The sequence below is a fragment of the Helianthus annuus genome, chromosome 1, assembly GCF_002127325.2.
Source record: "Helianthus annuus cultivar XRQ/B chromosome 1, HanXRQr2.0-SUNRISE, whole genome shotgun sequence".
Classification (NCBI taxonomy): domain Eukaryota; kingdom Viridiplantae; phylum Streptophyta; class Magnoliopsida; order Asterales; family Asteraceae; genus Helianthus; species Helianthus annuus.
This window is the reverse complement of record NC_035433.2, coordinates 76,901,528-76,916,823: the sequence shown is the minus strand read 5'-3', so window position 1 is coordinate 76,916,823 and position 15,296 is coordinate 76,901,528. Positions and strand designations below refer to the sequence as shown.

The following is a 15,296-nucleotide window of genomic DNA, read 5'->3' as shown; positions in this document are numbered from 1 at the left end:
CCAAGAACTCGTAGTGACCATAGCGAGTTCTGAATGCTGTCTTAGAGACGTCCTCCTCGCGGACTCTCAGTTGGTGATAACCTGACCGTAGGTCGATCTTGGAATAGTAACACGACCCTTGCAACTGGTCGAATAAGTCGTCTATGCGTGGAAGAGGATAACGGTTCTTCACCGTCACCTTGTTCAGTTCCCTGTAGTCTATACACATCCTGAACGTACCGTCTTTCTTTTTCACGAATAGCACTGGAGCTCCCCAAGGCGAAGAGCTTGGACGAATGAAGCCCTTTTCCAAGAGCTCTTGTAGCTGCTTTGACAATTCTTCCAATTCTGATGGAGCTAGACGATATGGTGCGCGAGCTATGGGTGCTGCTCCTGGAGCGAGCTCGATCTGAAATTCAACCTGACGGTGAGGCGGTAAGCCGGGTAAATCTTCAGGAAACACCTGAGGGTAATCACGTACAATTGGAATATCCTCCAATTTCTTTTCCTTTACTGATGCGTCTGAAACAAGAGCCAAAATGGCTATGTGACCTTTACGTAAGCACTTCTGAGCCTTCAGGAATGAGATGATGCCAACCACAGCACCACTCTTGTCGCCTTGAACTTCGAGAGGTTCTTGACCAGAACGAGGAATGCGAATAATCTTCTCGCTGCATAGGATTTCTGCCTGGTGTTGGGATAACCAATCCATCCCAATCACGACGTCGAAACTACCCAAAACTATGGGAATGAGATTAATAGAAAAGGCTTGACCAGCTAGGATAAGGTTACAACCCTGAACTACGTGCGTGGCTTCTAGACTTTTACCGTTAGCTAACTCTACTACGTGCTTGGTGGGTAAAAGTGTTGGTGCACGTTTTAGCAGTTGACACATTTTCATAGACATATAGCTTGTATCCGCACCCGAATCAAACAAAACAGTAACGTAAATATTGTCGAGGAGAAACTTACCCATAACAATGTTGGGATCGTTCACTGCGTCGCCACGACCTAGTACGAATGCACGGCCCCTTGCCTCGTTGCCGTTGTTGTTTCCCCCATTGTTGTTGTTGCCGTTGCCCTGGTTGTTGTTGTTGTTGTTCTGGTTCCTGTTGAGCTGTGGGCAGTGTCTCTTGATGTGGCCTTCAGCACCGCAATTGTAGCATCCTTTGTTGCCCTGTTGTTGGTTAGGCTGAGCGTGAGGCTGCTGCTGATTTTGGTTCGCAGGACGAAGGCTTCTACAGTCTTTGGCCTCGTGACCCATCTTGAGGCATCTTTGACAACGACCCTTGGTACACTGGCCGTTGTGGTGCCTGTTGCAGTTGTTGCACTTTGGAAGATTTCCGCGATATCCACCCTGCCTGTGGCTACCTGACGACTGCTGGTTAGGGCTTTGATAGTTGTCAGTCTTTCGCTGCTGATTCTGGGACTGAACCGAAACTGATGCTTTGCTTGAATCCCCCTCCCATTTCCTCTTGTTGTCACTGAGAGTAACGGGAGTAGCTGAAGAAGTGACTGTAGCAGTAGCGCTGACACGCTTAGGCAGTTTATTCTGTTCCACTGCCTGATCGGTGATGCGATGAGCGAGACGCTGGATTTCCTGGATGTTTTCGAGGTTAGCCGAAGTAACGTGGCTCTGAATTTCTGGCGCCAATCCCTTGAGATACAACTCAATGCGCTTGTATGGAGGGTCCACCATAGTTGGACACAGCACGGCCAGCTCGTTTGACCGCTTGGTATACGCTTCAATCTCCGACCCAACCATTTTCAGATTATACAGCTCGTTTTCTAGCTTGTGAATATCTTCACGCGTACAATACTCTCTCTTGATGAGTTCCTTAAAATCGTTCCATGGGGTGGCGTTAACAGCTGCCAACCCAAGAATCTGCACCTGCGCGTTCCACCAGGTTAGCGCGATTCCTTCCAAGGTGCCAGTAGCAAACTTGACCTTGCGAGCTTCAGGGCACTCGCACATCTCGAATACTGATTCTAGCTTCTCGAACCAGTGGAGGAGTCCAACCGCTCCTTCTGTGCCGCTGAAAGAGTTGGGACGACAGTCCATGAAGTTCTTGAAAGTGCAGACAGGCTGCTGCGCGTGTTGACCTATTGTGAATAGGACGAAGTTAAATACAAGAGTGAATGTAGGATCTAGGGATCCTAGTGTGTGCCTATACTGCAGGATATACTACCTGCTTGAGCTGCTGCAACTGCCGCAGCAACTTGGGCTTGAACAAGAGCCTCTAACTGGGCTTGTGTCATGTTAATTCTTCCAGCCATTGATCTTCATGTCAAAGGCGAAATAGGTGAGAAAAGTTCGCGAATAGTGTGATGACAGAAAAGCGTAAGCACGTAAGGGTTCTTAAGCAATAGCAAATAGTGAGCATTGTAGTCTAAGCATACCACGAGCAAAGTTCTAAGTAATTCTAGCAAGTAAGCAATAAACATAAACCTTATTACCTAAGATGTCGAGTCTTGCACGTGGAGCGAAGCGTCGTTGTGGATCGTTGAGAGCACTGTTCTGGTTATAGTCCGGTTTTAATAAAAACGTTTTCCCATATTAAAACCAAGTTCTCTATAACCAATGGCTCTGATACCAATCTGTCACACCCCCAAAATCCCACACGCGAAGTACCACCGCTTGGGAGCGTGACGTGACCAGGATCAAGCCATCAATCATATCAAACATAGTAATCAATAATAATAAAAGTCAATAAAGTAGTTTATCATGACATGATTGATGTTTCAAAACCAAGCATTTTTAAGTAGCGGAAGCATTGTTGTAAACCCAAGTTAAAAATACTGAAATGTCATAAGTGTCTAACAAGTAATACGATCCTTGTCCACAACGACCGGCTACTCTTTGTGCAAGCTCCATGTACCTAACGATCTGCAAGGCATGTAACAGAATGATCAACAAACTAGTTGAGCGAGTTCACAGTAAGTAAGTACGTAACAGTAAGTACAGGGTGGCTCTACTGGGCCGATAGTAAGTTATATATGTGGGGGCTTCCCATGTTATGTGACCACTAGACTATTCGTATCGACTACTCGTATCATCCCTGTTCTTCTTCCGAGAACAGTAGCGCGTATGGGGTGTACGTAGGTCTTACGTACGTATCCTTCACAACCGAGGATAGGAGACGCGGGGGTGTACGTGGGTTTCACGTACGTATCCTTTGTACCGAGGATAGAAGTAAGTAATGCGTACACGTAGGTTTTACGTGCGTGCCTGACATCCGAGGCAATAATGGCATATGACCACGTAGGTGTTATCCTAACCTACGGAACCGTCCTGACATCCGAGGATCATGGTAGGTGATAGTCTAGGAAAGCATATGTACGTTCTTAGTCAATTGGAATCTTTATCCCATTCCCACGACCCGGGAATCCCATGCCTTAGTAGGAGTGTGAACTCACCTGGGTTTGCTCGGCAGACAGTATAATGCTCAAGTATACAAGTAAGGAATCAACCACGTCCTATCATGGTTACTATGCAAGTTAGGTTCGTATGTAGCATGTTTGTATCACGTATGGTATCAAGTATGATCATGGCAAATCACATAACCGTAACAGCAGTTCATATCAAGTAACGAGTCCAAGTAGTCGGTCTAATTAACATAAGCAGTCCAATTAGCAACTAAGTAAACAGGTCCAATAACATAACAGTCATAAGGTTGGGCCCGTGACAACGTAGGCCCAAAACAGTGTACGTGTAAATGATGGTCTCGAGTCGCAACGGAGATCTCGAGTCGCAACCGGAGATTACGAGTCGCAACAGCTGGTCACGAGTCGCAATGGAGATCTCGGTTCGTCATGGTCTGGTTACGAGTCGCAACGGGACTCGCAACCGTTGTCTCGGCTTGTGCTGTTTGTGGTCTCGAGTGGGGTTCCGACTCGCAATGAGTGGTTCCGAGTCGCAACCGTGTGTGTAACTGGTTTCCATAATTCCTGCATTGACTTATCCGTGATTCTAGCAAACAACTTAGGCAGTTTCACAATTCAGATCAAACAATGATTATTCAACATTCAATCATATTCATAATATCTTCAAATCATCACCATCTAGCATGATCATAACAGCATCAAATCAAAAATCGGATTATCACACAAATCTAAACCGGGTCATAAACATATCATCGAACTAGCATGCAACCTATCCGATTACCATTCATACAGAACCTGATATATCTATTATCATGAAATCAATCCGAAGACCAATAATAAACAACATAATCTAACCGGCCCTAGTTCACAATCATGCGGATTCTAATCGGTTTCATCTAAACATGAAATCATAACATCACTTATCATAAAAACATAAACAAAACACTAACCGATTACGAGTAAAGAAGGGTGATCCGAACCAGAGAATGATCGGATGTTCTTGTGCCTTCGATTTCCAAGCAACGAGAGAGAGAGAGAGAGTAGAGAGCAATAGGGTTTGTGTGTGTTGTGTAAATTGTAACAATGAAAGAAATCAAACCCTTACCAAGGGATTTGTGTTTGCGAGTGGGGAGTGGGCCGAGCCCAACTCGGTTACCCAATGGAGTCCGATTCAAGGTGTGGCCCAAACGGGCTTGTGTGACCGGTTATAATGTGTAATCGGGTTTTAGTGTGTGGTTTGGGTCCGTGTACACACAACATACATACACACATAATGCACATAAACATAACATACCAAGTATTCGTTCGATTAATAATGTTCTCGTAAACACGTATCGTTACATCAAAGCAAGTCTAAAATTCGAGTTGTCACATTATACGTGGCAAATTCCCAGCCTTCGATCTAAGCCACGATCCGTGTGCTCTCACATCGGATCAAGAAGCTTGACGGAAGGGACTGTAACCGCTTACGGGGTTAGCATCTTCCGTCAACTTTTCACTAACGGGTTTTCCCGCCTAAAATAACTCCCGGCTATAAATACGAGAAAGAACCCAGGTATGAATCCAAGTTACACACTTACAAAATACATCTTCTTCTTCATTACCAATACTGATTCTCACACCGGAGTCGGATCAAGGAGAGAACCCCCTTTCTCCCCGTGGCGAGGCTAACGGTGCTCTTTTTTGCAGAGTTATCGGAGAAGAAGATCAATCGGATCCGAATCAATCGAGTGGAAACCAGCCTTTTATGCGGATTCAAACCCCCTAGATATCTCGGTTCCGACCATTTATCTAGTGTTTCTTCATTGGCGCCCACCGATTCCTCTGTTTTTTCAGTTTTCATCTCGTTCCGATTCAGTTCTTTTTATCCTCTGTTATGGCAGAAAATTCATCATCTCATCGACAAACCGGTCTTCGACCGAACATCGAGAACAATGTTCAAGTAGAAGGAATTCCAGAGGATGCCTCGGATTACAACGAGGTTCAATCCAACCGAGCAAACGATCCTCCAGAAATGTTACCAGCAAACCCTGCTCAATCAATTTTGCCACCAAGAGAAACTCCAATATCCTGGTACGTCAGGTCTCAAGGGGCACTAAACGTAGTATACACACGGCTGTGTGCTCAGACTGCTCCCTTAACTCAGTCACGAAGACCAGGACCTCGGGCAAACGCTTCCCAACGGGAAAATTCAACTTACGGGGGTACAAAAGTTTACGCCAGATCCACATCACAACGTGAATACACTCAGACAGGAAGCCATCAGAGAGAAAGTCATGGTAGATCACATCCTCACCGAAGACAATCGGTCCATGACAGGTTAGGTTCCCAATGAAACACCCACACCGACGAGTCTGATCCAACATATCGTTTAAGTGCAAATACCAGTGTGTTCAATCGATTGCAGCCAAATTATAATAAATGCAGGCCTCGAGCGGTTTATAACCCTGAGGCAGAACACAACTATGATTTGATTTACCGCCCTGCGGAAGCAACAGAAAATTCAAAGTCATCATGGAAATAGCTTTGGCTCCACTCGAGAAAGCTAAATTACCATCCAACGTGGGTAAATTTAATGGGCTGACAGACCCCGATGACCACCTAAGAGTATTTACCAGCGTAGGTCTGGTTGGGGGTTGGACCCTCCCACTATGGTGTCATCTGTTCGTTCAGACCCTGACCGGACCAGCGCGAATTTGGTTTGATAACCTACCAATTGGACAGATCGAATCTTGGAAGGATCTGCGTGAAAAGTTTTTGACACACTTTAGCCAACAACGGCGTTCCATTCGCGATACATCTGACGTCATGAACATTTGGCGTCGCGATGACGAGAGTTTGGAGGATTTCATTACTAGATACAACAAAGAGGTGTTGGAGATTGGCGGAGTTCATGAGCAACTAATCCGCACACAATTCAAGTATGCGGTTAGATGTGACGACATGATTAAGGTCTTATCTGGAACAGAAGGCCTTCCAAAAAGCTGGGAGAAGATAATGGCGGCAACCAAGGTTTACGCGCAAACTGAGAAGAATCTTACTACAAATAGGCCTGCAGATTTAAGCTCAACCGGCGAAAGAAGGTCAAAAAAATCATGGCGTGAGTCTGGACCAGGAAGTCGTTCGTCTGAAGATGCCCGCACAACAATCAACAAACTCACCGCGCAGAGGGAGAACAAACATGAAAATAGGGAGAGGCAATGGACTCCCCTAACAAAAACCCCGATGGAGGTCTTAAGTACTGAAGACTATCAATTCAAACCTCCGATCCCAATGAAAAGCAAGCGTGGACAACACCCGGCACAATACTGCGAATATCACAAAGATAACGGGCATACCACTAACAACTGCATCTCTCTACGCACAGAAATAGAGAAAGCCCTCAAGAGCGGCGAACTCACACATTTACTCCAAAATGTGCGCAAAGAGATTAAGCAGATAAACCGGGGTGAAGAAGGCCTAAGCAAACGGGCGAAAACCTAAAAAACAACTCTATAAGTTTCCTGCAGAAAGACATGATTCATCAAGCAAAGCGGAAATATTAGAGAGTAAGTTAAGTTTCACATAATTATTTTAAGCAAAACTTTGTAAAAGCCTCTGTGCTCTATCCGTAAATAAAATTGCAAAGTTTCTATTATTTCTATGTTTACAAAGTGCATGCAATTTCTTTTAGTAAGCGCAAAAACATTATGGTAGTTCTAAAACAAGCTTCATGAACGGTCAGTGATAACATCACAAACGGCCACAAGTTCAAACATAAGCTTTATACCAACTTCATTCGCCTTACTCAACAAAAGCAATCATACTCATGCAAGATATTGTAAACAAACAAATAGAAACGTCATCCTATTCTTAGCGTACAGATACGCCCTAAAACAAACAAAAAAAATAAAACTTTCAAACACGGCAGTGTTTAAGTTACTCGCGCAGCAGCGCACCAGCAGAAATAGGGATTTACATCCCAAATATTACAAGAAAATTGTTCAAAACATTTTTCATCCTATGACAAATCTTCACCCTCATCCGGAAAGATTTCCCTTAGCTGCGCTACGTGATCATCAGATTGCAGCGCAACATTTATCAAATCCATAACCGGCAGTTGCAAGTTGTTGAACTCTGTTTTCAAGGCAGCAAGCGCGGCACCAGTATCCACGCCAAAGGTTGCAGACTTACTGTTGTCCCAGTCAACCTTTAAAGCACTGTTCACATGATGGGAACATTCAGCATACCCTTGCGCAAACCCATCTCTTCGCGCAGTAACCATTAAACGAGCAACGGTTTTATCTAACTCTTCAGAGTTCAACACAGATTCAGCAACCTATAAAAAAAAGAGAAGAGAGAAAAGATGAATAAACAAAAAGCGCGTTAACAGTTTTACAACAAAAAGGAGAAAAGAAACTTACACAGGCAATACCGCGATCTTTTAACCAAGCCATATCGTCCTTCAAAGGTTCAAGCTCGCTTTCCGCTGTAACCCGCGCCGATCTGAATTCTCCAACTTCTCTTTAGCTTCAGACAAACTGCGGGAGGTTTCAGTATTCTCGGAATGCGCAAGCTCCAGATCCTTTCTAAGTTGTTCCTGATCAGCAACCAAAACAGTAAGTTCTTCTAACTCTTTATCTCTAAGAGCAAGAGTGGCTAAAGCTTGTACCTCTCGTTGCTCACTGCGCTCCCTATGAGAACGCGCCTCCGCTAGCGTAGCTTCTACATCAGCTTTCTCCTTCTTCAACCTGTCTACCTTCGCATCCTCATCCTTCAATTTTCCAACCTCAGCTTTAAGGTTATTAATGATGTCACGAAGTTTTGATTTCTCAGCATTATCTTTTTCGCAAATTCTTCTCCAGTTTTTGCGTTCCTCAGAAAGGAGAGCAACTTCAGCTTCCGCTTTTCTTTTCCAGCCAGCTACAGACCATTCCTCAGTCTTGCGCTCAGCTTCAAACTTGGCCTGATCAGCTTCCAATTTAGCCTTCAGCTGAGCCAAGCGTTTCTCATCTTTGGCGAATTTCTTTTGAGACGCCATAAAAGATTCCTGGTCCTTATGCATACTATACCACTCATGCACTACGTGATGAGTGGTTGACACGTGAGAAGCAGTCTCTTCAAAAAAAGATTGGTAAGTTTGTTCATAAGACCGGCCTTCTTGAAACTTGACTTCTCCAGGCGGAAGTATTCCCTGCATCCAGTCTTGGCACACGTGCCAATTCGAGAAGGTGTCACATTTCTTTAAATTCCAAACAGGGGTGTGAGGATCAGAGGCATCTTTCTCCACATAAGTCCGGTAGTAATAATCTCCCAGAGTTTCTTCCGGACGGATTGGAGACTGTTTACCAACACCAGCAGATGAGCTTTGCTCCTCAACCGTCACCTTCTCAACACGCTCAGGCATAGCATCAGAAGGCTTAGGGGAAGAAGTCGAAGTTTTTTCAGCAGACGTTTCTTTCCCCGGATCTTCAGCAACAGTTTCAGGGGTATGTGTCTTACCAGCATCATCCGCCACACCTGGATCAACAACTTTTTCAGCCTCTTTAGCAGTATCAACAGGCTCCCTAGCCTCAACAATATTCTCCGCACCACCGTCAGCAACCCCTGTAGGCTCTAACTGGTCAACCCCAGGAGCATGTGGAGGGGTGGATGGAAGCTCTTCATTTACCACAGATTGCAGTTCTGTGGGAGCAGGGGAAACAGGAACCTCTGAAAAAGCAACTAAAACCTTTAAAAGATTTAACGCACATAAAGGAAACATGAAAGGACAACACTTACCAACGGATCCTGAAATAAAAGAGTCAAGATTCCCTTTTCTGGTAATTTTCTTCCTCTGAACTTTCTTAGGAGGTTGACCCTCCGTATCAGTATCAGTTTGTTTCCTTTTACCAGCTTTCCTGTGCACCAAGTGTTCGGGACTAGAATCCAAATCGATAGGATCACTTGGGTTGGATGGGGGATATCAGCAGAATCCCTCGGTTTAGGTTTCGGCACTCGTACAGTTACTGCAGGGGTAAGACCCTCCAAAGAATCAGAAACCACCACATAATCACACCTGGAGTCAGAGGAACGACGCATACCTTTCTTCTCTCCAACATTTTTTGTCTTCAAAAAATGAGCTTTATCAGCGCCACCTTTCTTCGGCGCAGAAGTAGAAGATACCGCGCGTTTCTTCCTTTCAGGGCCTATGCCCAAATTCAACAACTCACCTACAAAGGCGCACACAAAAATTTACCCATAAAGCGCAAAAAGGAAAAACAAAAACAGATATAGCTTACCAGCACCAGTAGGTGGTTGGGCAGACAGATCCGCATCCCGCGGACAAACAAAATTTCCTACAATACGATGGTACCAAAGTTCCTCGTCAGGTTTCTTCTTGATGGTACCCATCCTTCCGCCTTCCCTCTTAAAGGCAACAACATATAAAGAAACAACTGCAAGCAAAGAATACCAAGTCAAAAAAAAAGAAGAGAAGAAAGATGGAAACGGGGAAAACCCCAATCTTACCATGACCATCCTTGGTGTATATCGGTTTATCATCACGCTCCATCTTCCAATTCAAACTCATGCCGGCCCCAACAAGAGCTTTCTCCGGTAAAGCAATATTGGGCACATCCTTCAAATCTTGATACCAGTTTTCATCAACAGGGGTCTGAAGCGTCTCGATCGGAACATCTTCTTTCCCCCTTAGAACCATCCTCACCGGAATTATTCCGGCCTTGATAAAAAAGAATTTTTGTTTCCAGTCGTGAAAAGATTTTGGGGGTTGCTGTAGAATCTTCTTTGCAGAAGCCCTCTGAACAAATGAATAGAACCCTTGGGTACAATGCATCTGATGAAAAACCCTAAATCGGGAAATGGTTGGCTCAACATACATCGTCCGACACACAAATTCGAAATGTCGAACCCTAACCATACCGATAGGATGAAGTTGGGAGATGTGCAGGTTGTAAAACCCAAGGATTTCAAGAAAAAACTTAGTAACAGGCAAGCGAAAGTTACCTTCACAAAAGAAATCCCAAAAAAGGGTAATATACCCAGCCAGAGCATCCGCTGCAGTCTGCCCCTCTTCAGGATACAGAGCACCACAGTTTTCCGGAAATTTTAGATTCCGAATCAAACCATCAAAGGCTGCTCTGGACCACTTTAACGGTGGAAGAGCAGTTGACATTTCTTCAGCAAGATCCTCTTGGTGTTCTCCGGTCGACATAAGATGAGGCACTGATAAACCTTTTCTCAAAAGAACGGAACAGGAGAAGTTTTCAACAAAATAATGATTACACAGAAGGAGGAGTCACTCAATCGTTATATATACTCATCGCAATAAATGGCATAGGTAACCGCCACAGCAACTTTTTTGAAAAACACAGTTCTCCAGGCAGCAGAGAGAACAGTAACGGACACAAACGTGCCTACACACGCGCGTATAGGACACGTACAGTAAAAAACAACTAACAATGACAGACTGTCATTCAGGTGCACTATACCAAGTCTCGTCCAAAGCCAAAAATTTTACAAAAACCTTTACAAAAAAAAATCAAAATGAAACTTCCTCCGGAAGTTGTCCCCTCATTTTTCATAACAAAAAGTATTTCCCTCTCAAAAGTCCAGTGTTCCACTTACTTGCATTAGTACAACACTAGACTGGGGGGACTTGAAGGGGTAAGGTCCCAAAAACCCCATAAGAAGCGCTGAGGACCATACCAAAACCTTGCTGGTCAACCTTGCACCTTGCGCGGCCGCGCACTGGTCTCACACAAGAGATTTAAAGAACAGTCAAACTGTTAACACTTGCGCGCTCAAAGGCAATCATAAACCTTTGCGCTTTCTCCCATAAACAAAGGATGAAAATCCTGAGGTAAACATCCCCGCCTTTATATCCAGACTTGGATATTATTTACCCAGACTTGGGATTTATTTATTCACCTGTCTCCACACGATAAGGTGCCACACCAGATTACAGCAGTAATCTTCTAGAAGAAATACAATCGTGCACCACCAAGACGGTTACAACCGTCTAGACACGTGTCACCATCTCATGCATCCCTGAATTCACAACGGAAGCATGCAATTGGAGAATAATCTCCAATTGATCACTTTATACGTGGCAAATTCCCAGCCTTCGATCTAAGCCACGATCCGTGTGCTCTCACATCGGATCAAGAAGCTTGACGGAAGGGACTGTAACCGCTTACGGGGTTAGCATCTTCCGTCAACTTTTCACTAACGGGTTTTCCCGCCTAAAATAACTCCCGGCTATAAATACGAGAAAGAACCCAGGTATGAATCCAAGTTACACACACTTACAAAATACATCTTCTTCTTCATTACCAATACTGATTCTCACACCGGAGTCGGGTCAAGGAGAGAACCACCTTTCTCCCCTTGGCGAGGCTAACGGTGCTCTTTTTTGCAGAGTTATTGGAGAAGAAGATCAATCGGATCTGAATCAATCGAGTGGAAACCAGCCTTTTATGCGGATTTAAACCCCCTAGATATCTCGGTTCCGACCATTTATCTAGTGTTTCTTCAAGTAAAGAAACATAGACAACCAAAGATTTTCAAGTGATTAAGAGAAGGTTTGAACCAAAAAGTAATTCATACGGAGATTTACCATTTAACACAGAGGAGGGAGTCCTGTTAATTAAATATGAAGCAGTAAGAATGCATTCAGACCAAAATTTCAAAGGAATACCAGATTGAAACAGTAAAGCTCTAGCAATGTTTAATAAATGCCTATGTTTTCTTTCAACAATTCCATTTTGTTGAGGTGTGTAAGTACAAGAGGTTTGATGTATTATTCCATGAGTTTTAACGAAATTAGACATTTGTGAATTAATAAACTCAGTTCCATTATCAGTTCTAAGAACTTTAATTTTAACCTCAAACTGAGATTCTATCAAATTGTAAAAACTTTAAACATTTTCAAACACTTCAAACTTGGACTTCATCAAATAAACCCACACACAGACCTAGTATAGTCATCAACAACATTAAGAAAGTATTTATACCCTTCTATACTAGACACCTTATAAGGCCCCCAAACATCTAGATGAATTAAATCACCAACTTTTTTTTACTTGTGTTCGCTTAAAGGAAAAGGAACTCTATGTTGTTTGGCTCTATGACATACATCACAAGGATCAGTATTACTACTGGATTTGAGATTTAGAACGTTTAAAACTTGAACAGATGGATGTCCAAGTCTTGAATGCCAGAGTTTTACTGTTTCAGCTTGATTAAAGCAAACAATAACAGAATTGAAAGAATTACCACATAAATACAACCCATCAGTTTGTTTACCAGTCACCAGGGTTTTCTTTAAGCAAGAATCCTGAATATAACAAGTATTTTCATCAAAAACAACTTTAAGATTATTATCCTTAGCTAACTTGTGCACATAAATTAAATTGACACAATACTCAGGAACAATAAAGACATCTTTGAGAATGACAGAATTAGACAATTTATAACAACCTATTTTGGTGACCTCTGCATTAGTTCCATTTGGATGTTTAACAGAAATGTTGTACTCAGACACATCAACCAAATTAAACATGTTGTCACTGGACATAATCATATGTTGATTCGCACCAGAATCAATTATCCAACTCATATTATTATTAGACCAGACTTTACTATTAAAGCAATACGTTTTCTTATGCCAACCTAAAGAAGAGAAAACATTATGACTAATACCTCCTACATTTTTCTTTGAAGTATCCTCCATCTTTTTCTCATTAAGCAATCCTAACAGTTTAGAGAATTGTTCAGTAGTAAAAGAGTTCAAAGAATTATCAGCAGATGAAGAACTAGCAGATTTATCATTCACAGAATTGTTTGACACTCCAGATTTAGACCATTGATTGTTGTTCTTAGGTCTATAATTTGGAGGATATCCATGTAGCTCAAAGCATTTATCAACCGTGTGACCAACTTTGTTACAATGAGTATACTTTAGATTAGGATTTGGTCCTTTATTAAACTTCTTTTTATTTTCATTAAACTGATTTGCCTTAGAAACAAAACCAACATTAGGAGTTTTCAAAACACTATTAGACTCCCTATGTGACTCTTCTCTTGAAATAATTGAAAACGCAGTTTTTACAGTAGGCAAAGGATCTCTGGTTAACAAGTTGGTCCTAACAGGTTGATAAACTGTCACACCCTGGCTTTTGCGGAAGCGTGGGTTTAATTGGTGTGACTTCTTAATACCATAGCAACAATCATAACAATGCTATATGAAAATAAAACACATGATGATCATCCATTCATTAAATTTAAAGTTACCACAACATCATTGTTTAAAATGTCGACACATAAAATGAGTTAAAACCATGACATAATTAAATCGTGTTCTCATGACACAACAAAAGACTTAAATAAAAACGTGGTTTAAAGACATGTAACCCGTCCAGGTAAGGGTTACGCCACCTAAACCTGGATGACATCATTATTCACTACGCAGCTTGACACAATTGCACACTTCGCCAGATCCATTAATTTCCTGAAATACATGTAATTTGAAAAATCAACAAAAGTTGAGCGAGTTCATGTAAAAATGAGTATGTATAAACCTTTCAAGCATGAATAAAAGTCCCTGGTATGTAGCAATAAGGAAAAAGAGATCACCAATGGGTTGCAAAGCCACTGGTATGTGTGAAAAGGTGTAGGAAGACTCAAACCTAGCAAATTTGTTACCGGGCTTCGGCTGTAAGACACAGTCACCTCTATGGGCCGCCCCGGCCTCATGGGTGTGGGCTCGCTACACCCAAATAAATCTATCACTCATGTCTCTCGGTCTTAACAACGAGTATTGATGGCCTTAAGTGTTGTACCCACCCTTCACATGATCTAGTAGTAAAAACCCTCCCTACGCTAACCATACCATGTAAATAAATGTCTGTAATAATTGTCGCATGTATTTCACCCTTGAAGTATAAAACTAAAAATAGTAAAGAGAAAAGGGGGACATGAACTCACAGAAGTGCGTCTCCTGAATCGTAACGTTAATCTCAAACTTGATCAGCTATCCGACGACCTACAACGTACTAATGTCTATTAGACGAATGGGTCGTGCCTTGGCTTAGGGTTTAATGTTTCGAGTTGCGTTACTTTGACATTATTCCAAGTTTGTGACTACTTGTTAAAATAATAATAATTATTTTAATTGAACTTTTGTTTTTAGGAAAAATAGTTAGGTAACTATTTCGTATCCACATTTCTCAAGTATTTTATATGTGTATATCCTTCCCAAGGATGGGGGTATTTATACATGTACACTTGTAATTCCGAAAAATATATTTTAAGTCCCACTTAGAAAAATATATTTAAATTATTTGTCTAAAACATCTTAATTCAAAATATACATATTTTTCCCAAAAATATTATATTTTACTTCATAACTTTTCCAGAATAATATTTTACCCAAAAATGTACGTGTAAGGGTATTTTCTGAAATATCACATAAGTTACGTTTTAGCGTTTCGTATTGCAATTATAATCGCGTAACTTAAATATTTATTTCGTGAGAGTTTTGGTATTATTTTGGAGTCAGTAAGTAATTTCATGGTATACATAAGTTATATTATTTTACCCTAAAAATAATATAACTAGTTCACAAAATAAACAAATAATCACACAAGTGTTTTAGTATGAAATATATATTCTAAATATATATTTATCAAATTTTATTTACGAAAATCAACCACCGGCACTTAGTATTTTTGTAATAAAAATCATGGCGAAGTTTATTTTGAAAACGAGGTTAAAAATATGTTTGTAAACACTTACTAGAAAAATATTTTCTAAGTGTTGGAATTTTAGAAAAATTTCGCCAGAGTTTCCTTTGTAAATGGAGGTGTCAATGCTTACTAGCATATCATTTTCTTTTCAAAAATTCATTCAAACAATTCTCAATCATCAACATACAATCTCTATTTACCAAACTT

At 41.8% G+C, this 15,296-nt stretch overlaps 1 protein-coding gene across 1 annotated transcript; it reads left to right on the top strand.

Moving 5' to 3' along the window:
- Positions 1–5,877: 5,877 nt before the first annotated feature.
- On the top strand, positions 5,878–6,846 carry LOC110914550. The gene has a single exon (XM_022159353.1). It carries the CDS (start codon positions 5,878–5,880, stop codon positions 6,844–6,846), a length of 969 nt encoding a protein of 322 aa, XP_022015045.1.
- The last annotated feature ends 8,450 nt before the right edge of the window (positions 6,847–15,296 follow it).

Coding starts and splice junctions, on each gene's coding strand:
- LOC110914550 (XM_022159353.1), top strand. CDS start 5,878: ATGGAAATAGCTTTGGCTCCACTCGAGAAAGCTAAATTACCATCCAAC.